The sequence below is a fragment of the Sphaeramia orbicularis genome, chromosome 6 (genome assembly GCF_902148855.1).
Source record: "Sphaeramia orbicularis chromosome 6, fSphaOr1.1, whole genome shotgun sequence".
Taxonomy (NCBI): domain Eukaryota; kingdom Metazoa; phylum Chordata; class Actinopteri; order Kurtiformes; family Apogonidae; genus Sphaeramia; species Sphaeramia orbicularis.
The window spans coordinates 25,516,505-25,535,566 of record NC_043962.1 but is presented as its reverse complement, the minus strand read 5'-3'; the positions used below and the strand labels follow the sequence as shown (position 1 = coordinate 25,535,566).

At 40.6% G+C, this 19,062-nt stretch overlaps 1 protein-coding gene across 5 annotated transcripts; it reads left to right on the top strand.

The window, feature by feature from the left end:
* Positions 1 to 10: 10 nt before the first annotated feature.
* nfat5a (nuclear factor of activated T cells 5a) lies at positions 11 to 18,821 on the top strand. 5 transcript variants are annotated; one of them, XR_003935616.1, is made up of 13 exons: positions 11 to 341; positions 6,930 to 7,058; positions 9,391 to 10,027; positions 10,160 to 10,343; positions 10,866 to 11,056; positions 11,156 to 11,328; positions 11,485 to 11,619; positions 11,731 to 11,783; positions 11,896 to 12,028; positions 12,329 to 12,513; positions 12,596 to 14,726; positions 15,291 to 16,476; positions 16,545 to 18,821. XR_003935616.1 is itself a non-coding variant. In XM_030136512.1 (13 exons), exons 1-13 carry the CDS (start codon positions 269 to 271, stop codon positions 15,695 to 15,697), a joined length of 4,398 nt encoding a protein of 1,465 aa, XP_029992372.1. In that variant the 5' UTR covers positions 11 to 268; the 3' UTR covers positions 15,698 to 17,798. The 5 variants fall into 5 exon arrangements, 3 of the variants coding, with proteins under 3 accessions (XP_029992372.1, XP_029992370.1, XP_029992373.1); XR_003935617.1 differs by having other exon boundaries at positions 15,291 to 16,994; positions 17,110 to 17,798; XM_030136512.1 differs by having other exon boundaries at positions 12,596 to 13,209; positions 13,243 to 14,726; positions 15,291 to 17,798.
* The last annotated feature ends 241 nt before the right edge of the window (positions 18,822 to 19,062 follow it).

Genomic DNA, 19,062 nt, shown 5'->3' with positions numbered 1-19,062 from the left:
GTGTGTGTTTGTGTGTGTTCGTCTCAACGTAGCACGAAATGTGTCTCCTCTCTGCACAGACACACACACACACCCCAACGTGAGACGTGCTAGATAACGGTTTTTGGTATCGAAAGTTTTATATTTGTTGCCTTAAGACTGTGTGGATGCTAAAGTCTGTATACTAAAACATTCCGCTAGTTAAACGTATATATTTATTGGACTAGAGCAGCCGACTTCGTTTCTACTAAAGAGTGTCCGCTTCCCCTCCCCTCGATGAAGCGCTGCGATGCCCTCTGATTTTATATCCCTCCTTAGCTCGGATCTCGACCTCAATTCCCCTAAATCTCTATATTCTAAAGGTAAGAGTTTACTGAATAAAGGTTACGATGACGATACTAACACATTCTGTCCTTGTTGTTAGAAGTAACACGAATGTCTTGGTAGCCCATGTTAAGCTGCTAGCTAGCACTAGTTAGCTTGCTTTCTGGCGTTAGCCAGTGTAGCTAGCTTAGTGGGTTAGCCACATTTTGGTTTGTGCACTGGCGACCACCTGGGTGGTTAGGTGTCAATGTCACATGCGTGGAAGTGTATAATACGCTTGGTTTATTATCAAATGTTAATTGTGGAACAGCGATACGTTTGATAATGGTGATGACGTTTGTTTGGTATGTTATGGCTAGCAGGATATTTGTACACATCATTTTCTAGCCACAGCTTCGTGAGGTCGCAGTAGCCACCACATTGTTCATTGGTTTATTGTACTTAAGTCTCATCTACAGAGGTGTGTGTGTGTAAGGCTGTGTTTTATATCGCAAGCGAAAGTCTAAAGTCTGTACCTTGTTTTCCCCCTGTTTAGTTTTCAGGAGTGATAGTGACGCTTTGTTTTGGTTAAGTTGTCCTCACAATATACTCTGGTTTCAGCGAGGGAATCACGTTATTGGCACCAAAAACCTAAAAGCGTGATATTCAGTCTGTCAGATTAAGGGGTTCTTTCACGAGGGCCCACCCGTGCGGAAATATATTCAAGCACAAGCTCTCTTAATAAACTGTGGACACATGTCTGCCAACTGTTATGTTATTATTAGATGGGTGTTGCGGCATCATTTAAGAACTCATGCAGAAACCACGGTTAACTTCTGTTGTGGTTAACAGGATTAGTATTTTAGAGCTTTCAGCAGTGGCAGCTTGTCTTTAGGCTCTCTTTCCTTGTAAGTGGATCAATTTAACGTTCAAAATAATGTCTCTGAATCTACTCAACACTAGGAGGAGGCATGCTTGCAGAGCTGTGTATTGTGTGTTGTTTTGGACTGAGCTTAAAGTGGTGGGGTAACCTGAGACCCATTTATGCACGTTGATGGCTGCTGCTTCACTAAAGGGCTTCCTCTCTTTCTTGTTTAACTTCCCAGTTATAGATGTAGTTTGTATGGTGAGTGATTAGCAAATAGCATTGTCACATAATACTGCCTTTACCTTCCTGCTGTTTGACCCACTGGACTCACATCTGTCTGCTATGTTTAGGGTGCTCATGAGCCAGCAGAAAACATCGCTCTGTGACCCTGGAATGCTTAGTTGAGCTTGCCATATGGTCACACCATATCACATGAGGACTGTTTATTTATATCTCAGTAATTGGGCATGCGCTTGTGTTGGGTCAAGGCAGCAGACCTGCTCATCAAAGATGTGGTTGGAAAACTTGTGTATATCAGACTGTAAGTGATTGAAGGGACAGCTGTTCAAGTTGCATTTGGACCTGCCAGAATCCACTGGACTATTTGGTAGGTCAGGGTTGATATAGCTCAAATGAGAGAAATGCTGAACCTCAGTAATGACTTACTGACGTTCTACTACTTTTTTCTCAATGAAAAACAAATATTTGTGTGCAAGGTCTTTAAGCTGATGCATAAGCTCTTAGTTTGTCTACCCTGAGTCTAGGAGGTACTTGCAAAGACTTAGAAAGTCTGTAATCTGCTGTTTGTTTCATGGTTGAATTTAAATGATAATTGCGTTTTTCTTACCAGAACACAGCAGCAGAAATATCAGCAATTAAGGGTCACTTATGAACTATTCACAGGAGTTCAAGGAGGTAGGGGTGGGTAACCTGACAATCTTATATCATGATTGATCTTACAGATGGCCACAATCTCTCATTTCGGTGAGTCGTAGAGATTGTGTCTTTTTATATCACTCTATTCCTGTTTCCAAACTTCACATGATAACTTAAAAGAGTGCGTGATAATGAGAAGCCAATCAACCTGTCATTTGTAACCCAATACAACTTTTCTGGTGGGACAAATTATTTCACGTCTCCTTCTTCGAAAGCACACGTGTATATAAATAATGCAAGAGTGCCTGGTTAACTAGACAATTAACTCAGGTATTTTGTTTAAAAACCAAAACAATGATCTGAGAGTAGAATAGTGTTATGTTTAGGGTAGTGTTTTGTTTTAATTGTGCATCCATTTTCTGTTTCTAGTGTGTCTGTACTATATAATACATTTGAAATGGAGGAAAAAGACCCCAGTTCAAATCATAAGCTGGGGGCTGAGTTTAAATACATTGTAACTGGGTCTTTTGGCCAGATTGCCCAGGTCTACCAGGTTATTTTCTATTCCTATTTCAGTTCAGGTCACAAAATTATCTTTCATCTGTCTTAATTTGTTTATATCTGTAGCTTTTGTCCTGAAGCAACATAATTTAGTTGTATTCACTTCATTTCGTTTACACAACAGAGATTCCCTAGTACTGAGGCTTTCACTATTTGTCCTTATGAGAGAAAATGACGTTCGGTAATACTGTGAAACTGTACAATATGAGAAAAGAATGTGTGCTGCTTTCACACTTGCCAAAGGGTTATCTGTTTTGCATCAACTGTGTTATTCCCTTGTACCAGGTATATTTTTGTTAGTTATTTTTAGTATTTTGCAATTTTAAATGGATTGAAAGCTTCTCGTGTCTCTGTTGTAAAATACCAACATACAGACAATGCATTTCTTTGGATAAAGATAAAAAAATAAAAAAAAAAGTACTGCGGTCAATTCCAATTTACAATCTAGAGACACTTGTTAAAGGGTTTTCTTATTCATCATATCTTGAGTAAGATTTTTGTTCCAGTTTTTTGATGCAGTTCTGAGCATTACCTACAAAGGTATCACTGTAGAAGAGAATATACCAAATTAATCTACATGGCACAATACTCATTAACCCATAAAGAGTTCCGTAAGAGAGGTTTAGACATAGGCATTTTCTGCTTGTTCCTATTTCTGGAGGACATCATGGTAAAATTGAGTTTATACACTTCTGAAATTACAAGGTCAACAAAAACGAGATGTGTCCAGTAGCTAGTAGTTAGTAAGTTTATAACCAATAACAAGCTGAAACCCCCACTCACATTCGCAGGCACATGGGGAGTAAAGCACTGCTAATATATGTTTCAGAATGAACAGAAATGGCATGAATACTCAAATCTGGCTAAAATACTCTTTCTGGGTTGAATGTAGTGAGTGGCTCTTTTGTCTCTATTCTGGCTTGAGCATACTGTCGTGTGTTCAAGAGTGTAATTAAAGCAGCCATTGTTGGGCACTGAGATACATTCTTGGTCTGCATATTTTTTCATTTGCAACAAAAACATAGCCCTCGTGAATTGTCTATTCATCTGTCATCCCCCGTCTTAGCTCCGAGCCAGCTGCAAAGAATAAAAATGGACTGGTGGCCTTGCCATTTGGCAAAAAAACTTTGAGGCCTGTGTAATGTGAGCAGTGCATAGCTGTGAGATGAGGTAATTTAATTGTTCTAAGCGTAGGTTAAAGTCAGTCAGCCCCCGGCTGGCTGGTCTGTTGCAGCCTACTTTTTTCGGGCACAATCTGAGATACTTGAATAGCTGTGCATATAAACGTGTACAGATGTCAGCTCTGATCTCTGTAATAGTAACATCAATGTCAAAATAATTTCAGTAACTCCAAAGTGTCCACTATTCAGTTAGGAACAGTGGGTTGTAAACTTCGCATTTTAAACCTTTGTTGTTTTTCTTAAGTTTGTCACCTGGTAGCCTCACTTATTGGTGTGTCAAACACCATTTTGCATAGTGTATACTCCCTGCTCTGTCTTTTGCATCAGTAAATTCAAAACTATGCGGGAAACCAAATTGTACATTTACATAATCAAATAAAGTAAAGATTACGCAGCAGTCCATGTGTTAATCAATTTACATTTGCTCTGATTCTTACTCTAACATGATTACCCTATTAAGATAACAAAAGTAAATAATTTATAGTTCCATGTAAGTAATGAATGTGTAACAACCAAACACACTAGCATAGGCTTCTGTGGTTGATAGGGCTTATGCATATTTTGATCATATTTAACCTTAAGTGGGTATGTTTCCTTTCCATTAAATAACTGGAAATCTGGTAAAAAAGCAATGTGAAATAACATCGCAAAGCTCTCAAGTTCTGTTTGCTAATCATTCTTTTAACAAAACAAAAAAAGAACCTGAAGTGAAATATTTATCTGAAGCTCTTATCTATGCTGACTAATACCATAGTTGTGCTACGGTTCGTCATGAATAAGGTCAGATTACTTTATTGTGTGTGTATGTTCTGGAAAATCATAGCTGAAATAATTTATTTCACCTTCTGCATTTGTGTAAAACATTACATCCTTTAGAGTGATGGGGTGATGTGGATTTAATGTCACTGTATTGGTTCAAAGCAGGTCGAAAGGGTGTTTAGTGAACTCCTTAAACACACAGCTCTTATGTGAAAAGAGTATTACTGAAGGCTGAGGTCATGTCGGGTTGAGGGTCAATCTGCATTACATCTATGCACAAAGACACACTGTCTTCATACCATAAACAAAACACAAAAGGCACAGACAGAGAGGCTTATACTGATGATCATATACTTTTCTGATTGCTACAAGATTGGATTTGATACTGTTGTTAATTTATGATAGTTTTGGTTAACAGTCTTGTTGACTTATTCACACACACAGCTCTATTTTGTGTGGTTTAAAGTTATTGTTCAATCAGGTCTCCAGACCTGGTCGACGCCTTATTGTCACAAAAGGACAGTGTTCACAACAGTAGGTCTTTGAATTAACTTGGCTCTATATTTGGAAAAGCAACACTGAAGGGCACTTGAAATGTAATTCTTTGGCACTTGTGGAACACCACAAACCAAATTCCATTTAATTTCACTGAACTGAGAGTAGCTGCAGGGAATATTCTATATTAGTCATTGTGTTCACATTAGTCTATGTTTAGCTATTTTAGATGCTGTACTGACGGTAAACAAAGCAGAGCATGCATGTTTCTCAGTAACCCCTGTCACTGCATCCTTAACATTATGGTTCACAGTTACAGAAATTGTTTTTATTCATGCAAACATCCAACAAATCTCTCCAAACCCTGTAGTACATAAACATATTATATTATAATAAGAGAACAATTCTTTTGAGACGTAAGTGCTTTATACTGCACATATTCTGTAGTTAAGTGGGTCTTAATGTCAGAACTTTAGCTTTCTGTGTTAAAGTACCATGCAGCTTGGTAAGTGAACTGTGGTGACTTTGTGTTGTCACTCCTCTGTCAACATCATACAAGTGACAGATCATGTGTCGAGGCAGTTTCAATATTCTGCTGGTGCTAAGTCAGAGCTCAGTGTCAAATGACTACTACACATGCCTGGTGCCATTGAAGCACAGCTGAAATATCCACGTCAGGATGTAGATTGGTCCCTGTTTCTAAGCAACCACACTATCTAATCATGTGTTTATGTTCTCTCAAATGTGGTTTATTTTGGTTTATGGTCTTCTGAGAATCTTATAACACTTAAATATCAGAGAATGTCTCTGCAGGTTTTATTTAGCTTAACCCTCTGAGAGGATTAATAGGACACCGAGGGGCTGTGGTAGTGTTGACTGGAAATTTTCTTTCAAATGCAAGAACATTTTAATCATGAGACACAGTTCTGCTTCAGGTCCCTTTCAAGATTTGTTCAACTAAGCTGTAAAAAGCAATCACTTTGTATTTGCCACCAAGACATGCATTTGAAACAGTGCTACCAAATACTGAGGCCAGTCATTTGAATGTTATGAAGTGTCCTTTATTTCCCATTTTGAACAGAGCTCAGTGCTGTCTGAAAAGCTTTGAGTGAGGAACAAAGTACCGTAAATCACTTGTGCATTGGCATTAGACTTCTCTCATTTTAATGGATGCTTGGTCAATGTGAAACCTTTAAGATCTTGTTTTTGACATCGAAAAGTTATTACGCGTTGTACTGAATGTGGATTATTACCCCTGCCCCCCGAAGGGGAGGCAAGGGGTATTGTTTTTGGCTTGGTTTGTTTGTTTGTTTAACATTCTAGCAGCAAAACTATTGGTTGAATTAATACCAAATTTGGTTTATAGATTGGCAGTGACCCAGAATAGATTTCAGTACATTTTGGGAACAGTCGGTCAAAGATACAATTTTTTTTTATGAATTTTTACTTTTTTTTTTTCCCCATTTGCTTATAATGGGTGAAATTTCACATGTCTGTAGCAGCAAGAGTATTGGTTGAATTCATACCAAATTTACTTTATAGATTGCTGGTGACCCAGAATGGATCTCATTACATTTTGGGAAGAGTAGGTCAAAGTTCTCATTTTTTTCAAAATCTTCCCATTTACTTATAATGGGCGAAATATGTGTGAGGGGTGGGGTTTGTTGTGCCTGGCACCACTTGCTGACATTGAGTTTGGTAAAAAACAAAAATGATATAAATTTAAAGGAATACACCATAATCTCAAAATGCATATTGCACAAGTCATCAATATTAGCTACTATAACATTTTCATTTAGAGGGGTTTATCTTTTGTAATTGTCTGGTCCTTTGGCCTAATAACAAGTAACCTGATGTGATTTTCTTAGAGCCTAATTCATCTTTTCTTCATCCTTTAACATCTGCAGAGTCAGTATATGACCTCCTCCCCAAAGAGCTCCAACTTCAGCCGTCGTCCACCCAGACAGACCCAGCCACCATGAGCCAGAAGAGTGGGGGAGAGGCGGGACCTCCCCCCTCAGCAGCCCTGGCCTCAGGTGAGCTACCTACTTACCTCTTGAAGACCATGATCTAGGATCAGTTTTCCATCCTTAAACGATTCTCCAACAAAGTATGAGTGAAAAAAACAATATGGCCTAGTATGTGTGTTTGGGGGCAATTTCACCCTTTCACCAGTTTCTATGCCTGGAAGAAATGTATGTTTGTTGGTTAGTGTATTATTTATACTCTAGTTATTTATACAAATAGCTTTACAAGGCATATTGATTAAGTTTCACTCAGGGGTTTCTGGACCATGCTCCACTGCCAGTATGGTTTTACATTAAGAATCAAGCTCTTCATTGATTGGATTGCCAAATCTTTTGGTATCATTTGGTATTACATTGGTTAGCCTGTATTGTTGTAGTAGGGAGGGGTTTCTCTCTGCCCAGGGGTCTGTTTTTATACTATTCTTGACAGTATGTGGTGACCATCTGAGGTGTTTTGTATAACAACACAGACCTGCAACAGCATGGCAGGAATCATTGCTTACATTGACTGCGTGTAGTGTTGAAATGTTCACCTAAACTGTACCTGCAAGTGCCTGCAGCTTTTTACCTAACAAATACAAATATGTAAAACTGAAAAGATACATTGAATCTTCCAAAATAAGGTTTCATATCAAAGCCCAAACTCATTCTGAGTTATCTTTCTGATACACAAATAATGTTTATTCAAGTTTCTTAGGTGTTAGGTGTTACTAATAAGGTGGAGAAAGATTAGAAGAATCTTTTACAGTGAAAAACAGCTGAAATAAGTGTTAAGTTTGCATTAACAGCATGCTAACATAGCTTGTTTTTTTCTCATTTCACTATTTTTTTCAGCAGCTGTGATGCTTGTGCACAGTAACTTTTTTGCTTTTCTTAGGCGATTCCAAAAGCATTGAATGATCCAGCTTTAGAGATGCCTTGAAAACTAATGCAGTGTAACAAGTGCTGTTTCAGATGAATTTTCCCCCAACCGTCCTGGAAGACTCCCACCACATTTGTGTAGAGGAATGTGTTAAAAGACTTTGTATTGCATTATGACCATGATATTTGTATGAGTACATTTCATTATGGATTTACATCAGTAAAGTCCAATTATAAACCACCTTCATACACACACACACTTCATGCAATAACTTTGGATAAAGTGCCAAAAGTGACCATCGTAATGTAAATTTTATTTATATTTGGATACATTGAGTTAAATGGCTGATCATCAGATTATCTAGACTGAATTTAGTCAATATTTAAAAGGAGCTTATACTCATAAAGGTTCTGTCTCTTTTGAAACTGTGAAGTTGCCCCTAGAGACACTTTGACAGTCGAAAATTGAATAAGCAAAAAGCATATTTATAATCTGATCTTGGATCATGGTTCAGGGCAGCCGATGTCGATGTTATTTGTGAAGAACAGTTTTGGGTTTAATGTAAAGAGCAAACTAACTGGTAAACAGACATGTTGGACAGAGCGCTTTTTAATACTATCTTTTCACTATCCTGTCTGACCCAGCTGGCCCTAAGCAGTGCTGATCAAAAGCATGACTACTGTAATTCCCTTCAGATCATCATTAACCAAATACACATGCTTCAGAGTGTCTATAAATGATCAACTTCAAAAGTTACTCCTACACCTTCAGTATATGAACTCATCCAATTTTCTGACAGAAGTTGAGTCTTGAATGATCAGCTCTCTTGTTGCTCATTGGCTGTCTCGTTTTTATTGCAGGAAGTTCCCTCTGAGGCAGGGAGTGTCTGCATATAAAATGGTCTGCAGTTCACTGCTCCATAGGTCAGAGGCTTGTTTATTCTGTCTCCATGGCTACGCTCAGTCCCAACCAAATCCTCCAATTGGCATGCGCAAACTACTTTTTACTACTGAATGCACATTGCACAAACTGTACTGTAACCTTGGCAACCCTGGCAATTTTAATTTGGCGCCACATTACCAGCTTGCAAATTTGGCTGTACAAGAAAGTTTGACCAGATTTTGTCATGTTTCTTTCTGGCAATGTGTATGTAACAATTTGTAGCTTGCTTTTGTTTTTGTAAACAAAGCATGTCAGTTTTGTCACATTGATTTTAATTAAGAAAGGTTTTGTAGGAATCAAAACATTGTGGGACCAATAGTACCCTTCTCAACTTTAACTTCAGAACATTTGATCAATGCTTGACAGCTCTCGCATGCACAGTGAGGGCATATAACTCACAACAGACTATTGAAATTAGAGTTGGGAAGAGGGGAAATCAATACAAATCATGCACAAATTCAGCTGCTTGAATGGGACTGCTAGCCTGCTCTGCGTGAACACTTGTACTCACTTGTTTATCTGTACATACTACTGCAGATGCCACCTCTTCCACCTCCAGCCCCTCTGCTTCTTCCTCCCTGGCCATGGGAGCACCATCCTCTGCCCCTTCAACTGGCCCCTCTACCTCATCCTCAGACCACCTCAATGTTCCCCAGCATCACCACCCCACTGGCGGGGACGGACCTTCAGAGATGCAAAGTATGGAGGGCGCTGTATCTGCCTCCAGCAGAGCCAACAGTGGAGCAAACACAGCAGCGGGAGACATAGGGTCAGGAGTGTTGTCAGGGTTAGGAGTCCAGCAGCCACAGAACACGCCATCAAAACGGAGACCTGTCTTAAGCATATCGCCACCACCCGAGGACCTATTTGATGACAGCCAGATGTCTTGTCAAGAGGAACCTACAGTATCTGGTCCACCGGGTCCAGATTCAGAGCATAGCAGCAGTATGTGGGCTGATGATTCCGTTTCTAACTTCAGTTTGATCAGTTCCATTTCCTACAATGACAACACAGAGGTGCCACGCAAGTCGAGAAAACGGACCCCTCGCCAGCGGCCTGGACCTAAACCTGCTCCTCCAGAGGACAGCATGGATGTGTTTGATGCTGACAGTGCTAAGGCTCCTCACTTTGTCTTATCACAGCTGGGCCCAGACAAGTCTAGCTCAATGGCCAGGTGAGGTGACCTTTAAGTGTGCCTCTTTTTAACATTTTGTACCCCTGTAGTGATCCATTTAGTTATGTTTTTTCTAAATCAAATGAATTTCTGGAAGTCAAATTAATGTCATGTTTTTTTTTCTGCCTGCAGCTGTCTTGAGTCAGGGACTGCAGTGAAGGGTGGGTCACTGTCTGGTCAGTTCCCCCAGAGGAGTGATGGGAAGGAGCTTAAGATCTTGGTGCAGCCAGAAACCCAGCACAGAGCCCGCTATTTGACTGAGGGCAGTCGAGGCTCCGTCAAAGACCGCACACAGCAAGGATTTCCCACTGTTAAGGTTTGACAAAGGCCACTGGCTACCTCTTAACTCAGGACAGATACGAACACACCAGCAGCATCCACTCTAAGCACCAACCATGAGCACATATTTGTAATCACTTTATTTGAAATAGGTAGTTGTATCTTTCTTTAATTGTAATGTAACTAATCATTAACATCACTATTCTTGTGACTTTCCTTGTGGTGTTGGCAAGTAAAGGTAAAGCACTTGTCGTTTGTTGGTTTATCAGGCACCGACCTCTCAGCTGCTCCCCTGTGGCTGCTCAGAAGATCACACTTAAAACTGTGACTGGTGTGATCACTGGTGTGAATGACTGTGAAGTTTCAAGTGTTCTATAATATCATCAGATGAAAAGTGTGAGATTACATGGCACTTTTCAGCATTCACGATTCTTCACTCGGTTGTTTAATATCTGAAATTTGGAATAACTCCAGTGGCTGCATTCTTTGATCAGTTATGTTTTCTATTATTTGTGCAAATCATTGACACTTTATGTATGTGCGATTTCTTTGTTCCCAGTTGGAAGGTGTGAATGAACCAGTTGTGCTGCAGGTGTTCGTGGCAAATGATGCAGGCAGAGTCAAGCCTCATGGCTTCTACCAAGCATGCAGAGTGACTGGCCGTAACACCACTGCATGCAAGGAAGTGGACATTGAAGGCACCACTGTTATTGAGATCCCTCTGGAACCTAGCAATGACATGACACTTGCGTAAGGAGTTCATGTAATTTATAAATCACTTTGTTAATATTCTACTAGTAATATTTTGTGTTTTTGTTGCTTATTCTCAATTTTGTACTGTTTTTACAGGGTGGACTGTGTAGGAATTTTAAAGCTGCGTAATGCAGATGTGGAAGCCCGTATTGGTGTGGCAGGGTCTAAAAAGAAGAGTACTCGAGCTAGGCTAGCCTTCAGAGTCAGCATCACTCAAGCAGATGGATCAGTCCTCACATTACAGGTCCCCTCATCACCAATCCTCTGCAGTAAGTTCTTAAGCATCATAAAAGGAAAATGCCAACACTAAAAAGGAAACATTTAGACATGGTTAGACCTGTAGTTCAGCTACTTTTTCCGTCTTCTAAATACCACTGCGAAGACAAGTAAGCCATATTCATTCTTTGATTATTCTTTTTATCCAGCTCAACCTGCAGGAGTGCCAGAGATCCTGAAAAAGAGCCTTCACACCGGTTCAGTAAGAGGAGGAGAAGAGGTTTTCATCATTGGGAAGAACTTCCTAAAAGGAACCAAAGTTATTTTTCAAGAAAATATTGCAGGTACTATAAGTGGTGTCAGTTGTGTAGTTGCATCCAAAATCTCTTCTTTCAAAAAATGAAAAACATGTTTTGTTTTGTTTTGTTTTGTTTTTTGGATTTTTTTTTTTATAGATGATAATTCCTGGCAAGCTGAGGCAAAGATTGACATGGACCTATTCCATCAGGTAAATGAAACTGAATACGTACACCTGTCTGGTCTACCCATCAGCTTTCTGTAACAAAGGTCTTATGATTTCACTTTAACTGCAATTGTTCTTTTGTACTTCTGTTTTCCAGAATCACCTGATAGTGACAGTCCCGCCGTTCCACAACCAATCAATCTCTTCTCCAGTTTCCGTGGGTATCTTTGTGATGACCAATGCTGGTAGATCACATGATGCCCAGCCCTTCACCTACACTCCAGACTCAGGTACAGCCTCCAGCTCAACCATCCAACCAAGGATTACATAGTTCATCCATTTCATCTACATAAAGAGATCATCTCTGTAGAATTATATATCTTTTTCATGACAGTTGTAGACAGAAAGATGAAGATAGAGATTAGGGTAGTCATTTGATTGGCATCAGTCAAAAGACTATTTTGACTATTTCCAGTTACAGTTGATACTTTCAGATTGACTCTTTTTTTTCAGTTGCTGACATGGAAGAGTCTCTCAATTACCACTGAAACATCAATCATGCTATCTTGTGTTTCCTTTCCTACCCTTAGCTGATAACCCACTAATCCGGACAGTGAAAACAGAAGCTCCCACTCTGGTCAAGACATGTATATTCAATGAACAGCTCAAATCCCTGTCTTCTGACCGAACTGACTGCACTGCTCAACCATCTAAACGGCAAGAAGATACACCAATGGAAGTGTCGAGCAATCCCCCACCCGCTGATGTCTTTAAAGTAAGATATCTTCTGAAGAAAGAGGAAAATTAATCATCTTTTGTGTTCCAGTTAGTAACACTCTTTCCCTTTCCCTCCTTAGCCTGACCCTCTCGTCTCAGTACAGCAGACCCTGGAACTCAGTTCTAGTCCTCATCCAGGTGGAGAGTCCTTTCAGAGCCCACTGCCCTTACAGCCTGAGGATGTGGAGCTTCCTCAGGCCCCCCCTGTGTTCCCTAGCCTCGAATCTCTCAGCGCCATACAAAAACAAGACATTGCCCCGGCACCACCTTTCCCAGTATCAGGAGACACCACAATCCCCCCTGTGACCCCAGAAGTCCCTCAGCAGTTCCTCAGAGACCCTCAAGAAAGCCTGCCTCCTGAGGGTTCTAATAATAGTGGTGGGGTCGTAGTTGTGGCTATGCCTCAAATAGCAGCCACCTCTCAGCCACAGTCACAGGTTTCCATGTTTCCCCAGGAAGGAGTTGCCCAGCTGGAGAGGGCAGTCAGGGAGCTACAAGCTGGAAGTAGCACCACACTACAGCAGGTGTTGGAAGCAGCTGTAGCGCAGCAACAGCAGCAGCAACTGAACTCTGTCCTATACAGCCCCACACCCTCTGCAGATTCCCTTCAGCAGCACGTCCAGGAGAACATGAACAGCCTTCGACTGGGAACCACAGAAAATTCACTTTCTACACAACAACAGCTGCAAATACAACAACAGCAGCAAATTCAACAACAGCAGCAAATTCAACAGCAGCAACAACAACAAATTCAGCAGCAGTTTCAACAGCATCAACAACTGCAGCAACAGCAGCAAATTCTAGGTAACCTTCAGCATCAACAGCAGCAGCAAGTCCTCGGCAACATGCAGATCCAACAGCAAATTATCTTACAGCCACAGGACCAGCAGCAACTACAGCAGCAACAGATCATGGAAAACATTCAACAACAACAGCAGCTTCAACAAAATCAACAAGTCCTTAACAACATTCAGCTTCAGGATCAGCAACAACAAAATCAAATACTTAACAATTTGCAACTACAGCAGCAACAACAGCAACAAAATCAAGTGTTAAGCAACTTACAACAGCAACAACAGTTGCAAGAGCAGCAGGTCTTAGAGAATCTACAACAGCAACTTCAGGCTGAGTTACTTCAGCCTCAGATCCACACCTCCCCCCAAGTACAGCAGCCAGTATCTCTTCTTCAGCAGGCAGGTGAGCTGCTCACTATCCAGACCAGCTTCCCCACACAGCCTCCATCCCACACCTCTCCCCCTCAACAGCTCTTTCAGTCACCCAGACCACTTGCTGAGACACAGGGTACCCAACAGCAGGTCCAGGCTGCCTTGCTTCAGAATACGCTGACTGTTCTGACCAGTGGCAGTCTCAACACAGAGCAGCAGTCCACAGGGTCTACCCTCTACCTGTCTCCAAATCCACAGCCCCAACAACAGCAGCAGCAACAGCAGCAGCTGGCATTCATCTCTTCCATGGAGACATCTACTAGCCAGCCTCAGTCTGTTCCAATGTTTCAAAACCAACCCCAACCCCAGCTTTCCCAAATTCAGCAACAGAGCACCCCAATGGAGCAGCAGCAGTCACCACAGCAAAACCAACAACAGTCATCACAACTTACAATCGGCCAGCAGGGTGCCTTGTTCCAAAGTATCCCAAACCATTCACAGACTAACTCTGTCCCCCAGAGTCAGCTCACCCAACCCCAGCAGACGGGTCTGCTCCTCTGCACCACAGATCTTAACCCCCAAGCTATTCCTCCAACTATTCTCTTCAGCACCCAGACCCAAGGCCCTTCATCTATAGGCAGCATTGGTGTTGGAATTCCCCAGCCAGATCCAACAGAGCCCATGTCCTTCCAAGATGAGAGCTCGGGAAGCAACTCAACAACGGCCGAGAACCAACCACAGAACCTGTTCCAAGAACAGCAGCCAATGCAAGTAGGCCCCAGCAGTAGCAGCGTCCCAAGCAATCAACCTGTGGAGCTGTTCCTGCCACCAACATCCCTTTCTAGCCTGCAGAATACTATTGGATCACAAGAGTTGAACAATCAGGCTTCTGCCCCAGGTCCTACCATCTTTGTGGTACAGGGAGGTGTGGGCGTGGTTGCCAATCCTGGCCAGCAGCCCCCAGAGCAGCTTTTCCAGACCACAGTCAGTGGGAATGTGGCTCAACAAGGACAGCCCAACTTGTTTGTGTTTGGAATCCAGAACGGTAAGCAGATGTGGTCCTCTCTACTGCTAAAGTAAAGTAAATATGTGTTTTTTCAATTGGTTAATCACTTATTCATTGTGTAGAACACAATATCTGGCTGGCATGTTGTCATTCTGTACTTTGAGATGTACCTGTACAGTTGTTTGTAATAGTAATTTTTGGACCAGACAAAGTATTGTAGTTCTAATAACCGCAGAAGTTTTTGTCTGTCCTGCAGGAGTAATCATAGTTCTTAGAACAGTGTTTTAACAGCTTTTTTCCCTCCTCCTCCTCTGTTACGGTAGATACTTACCCAGCACACGAAAAACCTTAATAATGCAATTGTACAGTGATCAGTAAAAATGCACTAATTGTGATATTCTGAACCAACACAATCTATTGTGTTACTTGTTGGTCATTCAAATGCAAACAGAAAAAATAAGGTATATCATTCTTAAGCGAGCTGCCCAGCAGTTACTTAAACTTGATAAAATGGTTGAGTTCAAAGGTGCCTGTTTCCATTGTATCGTTTACTTTTGATTTAATGATAGTGATGATGATGATAATGTTCTTTTTCTCCTCCAGACTCACCCCAGCTGCTCAGTTCCTCTGGACCCACCTTGCCAGCTCAGAGCCAGCCCCAGAACCCTGGCCACATGCAGACTCTCTTGGACCAGCCCATGGCCCAGGCTGCATCCTCGATACCAACTACCATACACAGCAGCTTACAGAACACCCTTCAGGCCCAAATGCAGTCCAGCTTAGAGAACGCCATGCAGACCAGCTTACAGAACGCAATGCAGACAAACACACAAACAGCCCTACCGCCCAGTTTACAGGCAACCATAGATACAAGCCTGCCGACTCCAATGCAGACCAATTTGCAGACACAGATACAGACCAGCCTACAGAATACATTGCAGGCATCGATATCTGCATCATCCAACATGGATAAGATTGAGGACATACTGGAAAGCCTACAGAAGCAGTGATAAATAGTTGATGACGTGGGCACTTAGGAGAGTGAGATATATGTAGCAGAGAGTTGTACATCCTAACATCAGCTAATAGACTGGAGTGTGGTATTTTGTGCCAATGCAGAAGAAAAGATTTTAATTATTTAAGAGTGAAATGCCCCATTTACCTAAAACCCAAATTATGAGCTCTGTAACCCCTTAATTTTATGAAATATTTATCAGTAATTATAGCCTTCGTACATCCATTGTCCTTGAATCGATCAATTCGCCTTTGTTATTACCCCTCTTGCAGGATGAGAGAGGCCTGTAATAACCGCTTTATCCATTAGTCTAAAAATGCAGTGTTTTGTTGTCAGAGTGTTTTAATTATGTGAGCCTACCAGGTTTGGTGTAAAAACTGGAAAGGTATTTCGAATGTCAACAGGAGGCAACCGGGTGAAGAGTAATGGAGAGGAGTCTGTAAGAACATGCAGATAAATCCAAAACATAAAAAGAAATATCCAACTCTGGACTGAATACCAGATTGCACAAGTGTCAGATATAGGCCGAATCTCATTTTATGAGTGTATAAATTCAAAGTTTGCCATTCATTTGGAGCAACAGAGAGGTCATTTTACCCAACATAAAATGATGATGGATTATTGTTGTAAGCATTCAGTTGAACTGTTTTTTGCAATTAAGATATATTTCACAATCAATTCAACTTTTTGTTGGTATATGTCAAAATTTGACTTTAATCTACTCTGAGAGTAAAGATGTTTAAATTTGGTACATTAAGAGAATGTTTTGCCTCTGTATTTGCCATCATGGCCTGAAGATTCAATATAACAGATGGGGGGGGGGGGGGGGAATCAGACAGTAGTTAAACATCGACCCTCTGCAGTGAAACGAGGCATTTCAAAACATTGCAAGAGATTCACTCACAAATGAGATTCAACCTAGCGAATAATGTGACTTGGCCTTTTGTTTGGGCACCTCCCAGTGTTTTTATAGTTTAGGCCTCATCACTGGGTTTGCAGAAACATTCTTGGTGAAGTTTGAAGAAGCAGTGAGCAATGTGTGTCTTTATGTTATGAAGAAGATGGTAAATTTTACCAATTTAACGTGGATAGAAAGAAAACTTTCCACTAGTGAAAATGGAGTGTTGTGTGGTTTTATAAACATTTTATCTCAAGCACTTTATAACCTCTTTGTGTAACCAGCTAATCCTTATATCCGTCCACAGCTCTCTACTGACCCAGCTGAATTTGTACTTGGAAACGTCCATTTAAAAAAACCGAGAAAAAAACAGAAAGCAGTTGTCTTTGTAAAGGTAAATACATGTTAAACAAGCATTTTTACATTTTCTCATGTCAGAATATTTTTTGAGGTCTAGGACAACTTTGTATAGAATGTCTGCTCACTGTTGAATCCCTCTTTGTATTCAGTCTCAGTGGTCCAGTCAAGTCTGTCAAAAAACAGCCATTCCCACAAAAGCTTTGTCATTTTCAGTGTTGGAGTGGTAAGTAGGATTTTGTGTTTTTACCCACTGACAGAACACCCAAAATACTGATCATCAGTTTGTGCATTGAAATGAAGGGTTATCATTTTTGCTATTTGTACTATATACTGTTCAGTCTGTCACTTGACTGTTTTACCTTGTGTTGTGTTAGATGTTTAAGTTTTCGTCTCAGTGTTGGTACTGTGTGCAGGCTGGCGCCGTGTGAAGTTGGCATCCAGTACCGTCCCTTGTGTTGTGAACAGGGGCTCACTGGTAAATGAAATCTCTGTTACATAGAGGCCGCCATTTTGATTCAATCTATGGTGCTATGTACAGAAGTGATGGGCACTTCTGATGTGATGTTTATACTTATATTAATAGCACTGACATTAATTGTTAGTTTTCAAGCGGAGTTAAGCGTAGAGAGCTGGCTGTTGTTGCGGGGTCAGACTGGAGTGCACCCAGGCATACCAAAGCTCCTGTTGTGAATTGTCGTCTTTTTTTGTCTCATGCTTGTCTTTGCAAATGCCCTCATAATGTTTACTCATTTGTACTTACTCATTTAAATTATGCAGCTCTTACACGGATAGCAATTCAGCACGTCGTTTTCTTTTTAATTACACAGTTTAAAAAAAAGAGATTTATAATGGTACTTTGTTTTATGGATCATAATCGCTCATTAACATTTCCACTAATTTGATACTACAACTTTCCTTTTCTCATAACATTACTCTATTTTTGATGCAACATAATACTGCTGTACTTTCCATATCTACAACAGTAGCCAATCTGGCATTATCAAAGGCCAATTCTTGAGAATAATTCAAACTTTAGAATAGAATAGCTCACATATACATTTGTTTACATTTTCATAGTCCTACTATTTTGTCCTGCAGCTGATAGTAATCCATTTTAAAGTAACTTATCTTTTTTAGAATTTTGTATCCATGTATCGAAATGTAGAGTATTTTTGTAAATGAAACTTTTTGGTTTATGCTCATAGCACAGAATATCATTGCTGGTATGTTTTCCTGAAGTGAAGCGCAGGTTTATTGTGAAGTGTAATTAGAAATGTAATTAAGCGGACGTCAAGCAATTATGAATTCTTTTTTAATGAATTTACCCATCCTGTATAACCCATTGCCTAGAATTTGTGTGTGCATTTTTGTTTGTTTTTTTTTTCTTTTTTCCTTTTTTACGTCATGCATCTCAAATGGCACTTTGACTCATCCATTAACTGTAGATCAGGTTCGAGCGCAGTAGTGATGTTTCCAAGCATTCCATTCCTCTTGGTTAGGGGAGTTTAAGAGCACATGATGTTGCAGAAGAAGAAGTGCAGAACAGTAATGCCTCTTAAAGCCATACCAACACAGAAAGCCAACCTGTGACTTTTGATGAATGTAAATTTTACCTCATGGTGTGGAAATAGAGCTTGCTCTACATCTAACATCGGACCAATTACAGTTTTGGAGAAAATATATTTTGAGGCAGAGGGGATTGGGAGGTGGCACGAACTGTCATTTGTGTCTCTATACATTTGTCTAATTGTTTTGTCTCTGATTGTGGTGTAATTCATGTTTTCACGTCCAGTCATTTTATTTTGAGCAATCCAGGATGCTCAGTCTGACTCTTCGAATAGCCACTTCCACCTGGAAAAAACATGTGAAACATTGATTTATGGTGGTAATAGCACACAAATCTTTCAACATCGGTTTGTCCTTCAGTCATGTAAATGATTATCCATGTATATTTAAATGTGAAATACACTGCAGGGGTATCTTGAATTTAAATTGTGATGCTTTCAACAGAACTTTGTGTGCCTTGATAACTGAACCGTTACTCTGCTGTGTTTACTGGTGTCCCTTTTGTGTCATTGCTACTTGGCTCCTTGTCCTTTTTT

What these genes read in the sequence shown, in the direction of transcription:
- nfat5a (XM_030136510.1), top strand. Translation starts at nt 269, where the DNA reads ATGCCCTCTGATTTTATATCCCTCCTTAGCTCGGATCTCGACCTCAAT. An exon ending in TAAATCTCTATATTCTAAAG is followed by an intron (nt 342 to 6,929) that starts GTAAGAGTTTAC and finishes TAACATCTGCAG; the next exon opens with AGTCAGTATATGACCTCCTC. An exon ending in TTTTCAAGAAAATATTGCAG is followed by an intron (nt 11,620 to 11,730) that starts GTACTATAAGTG and finishes TTTTTTTTATAG; the next exon opens with ATGATAATTCCTGGCAAGCT.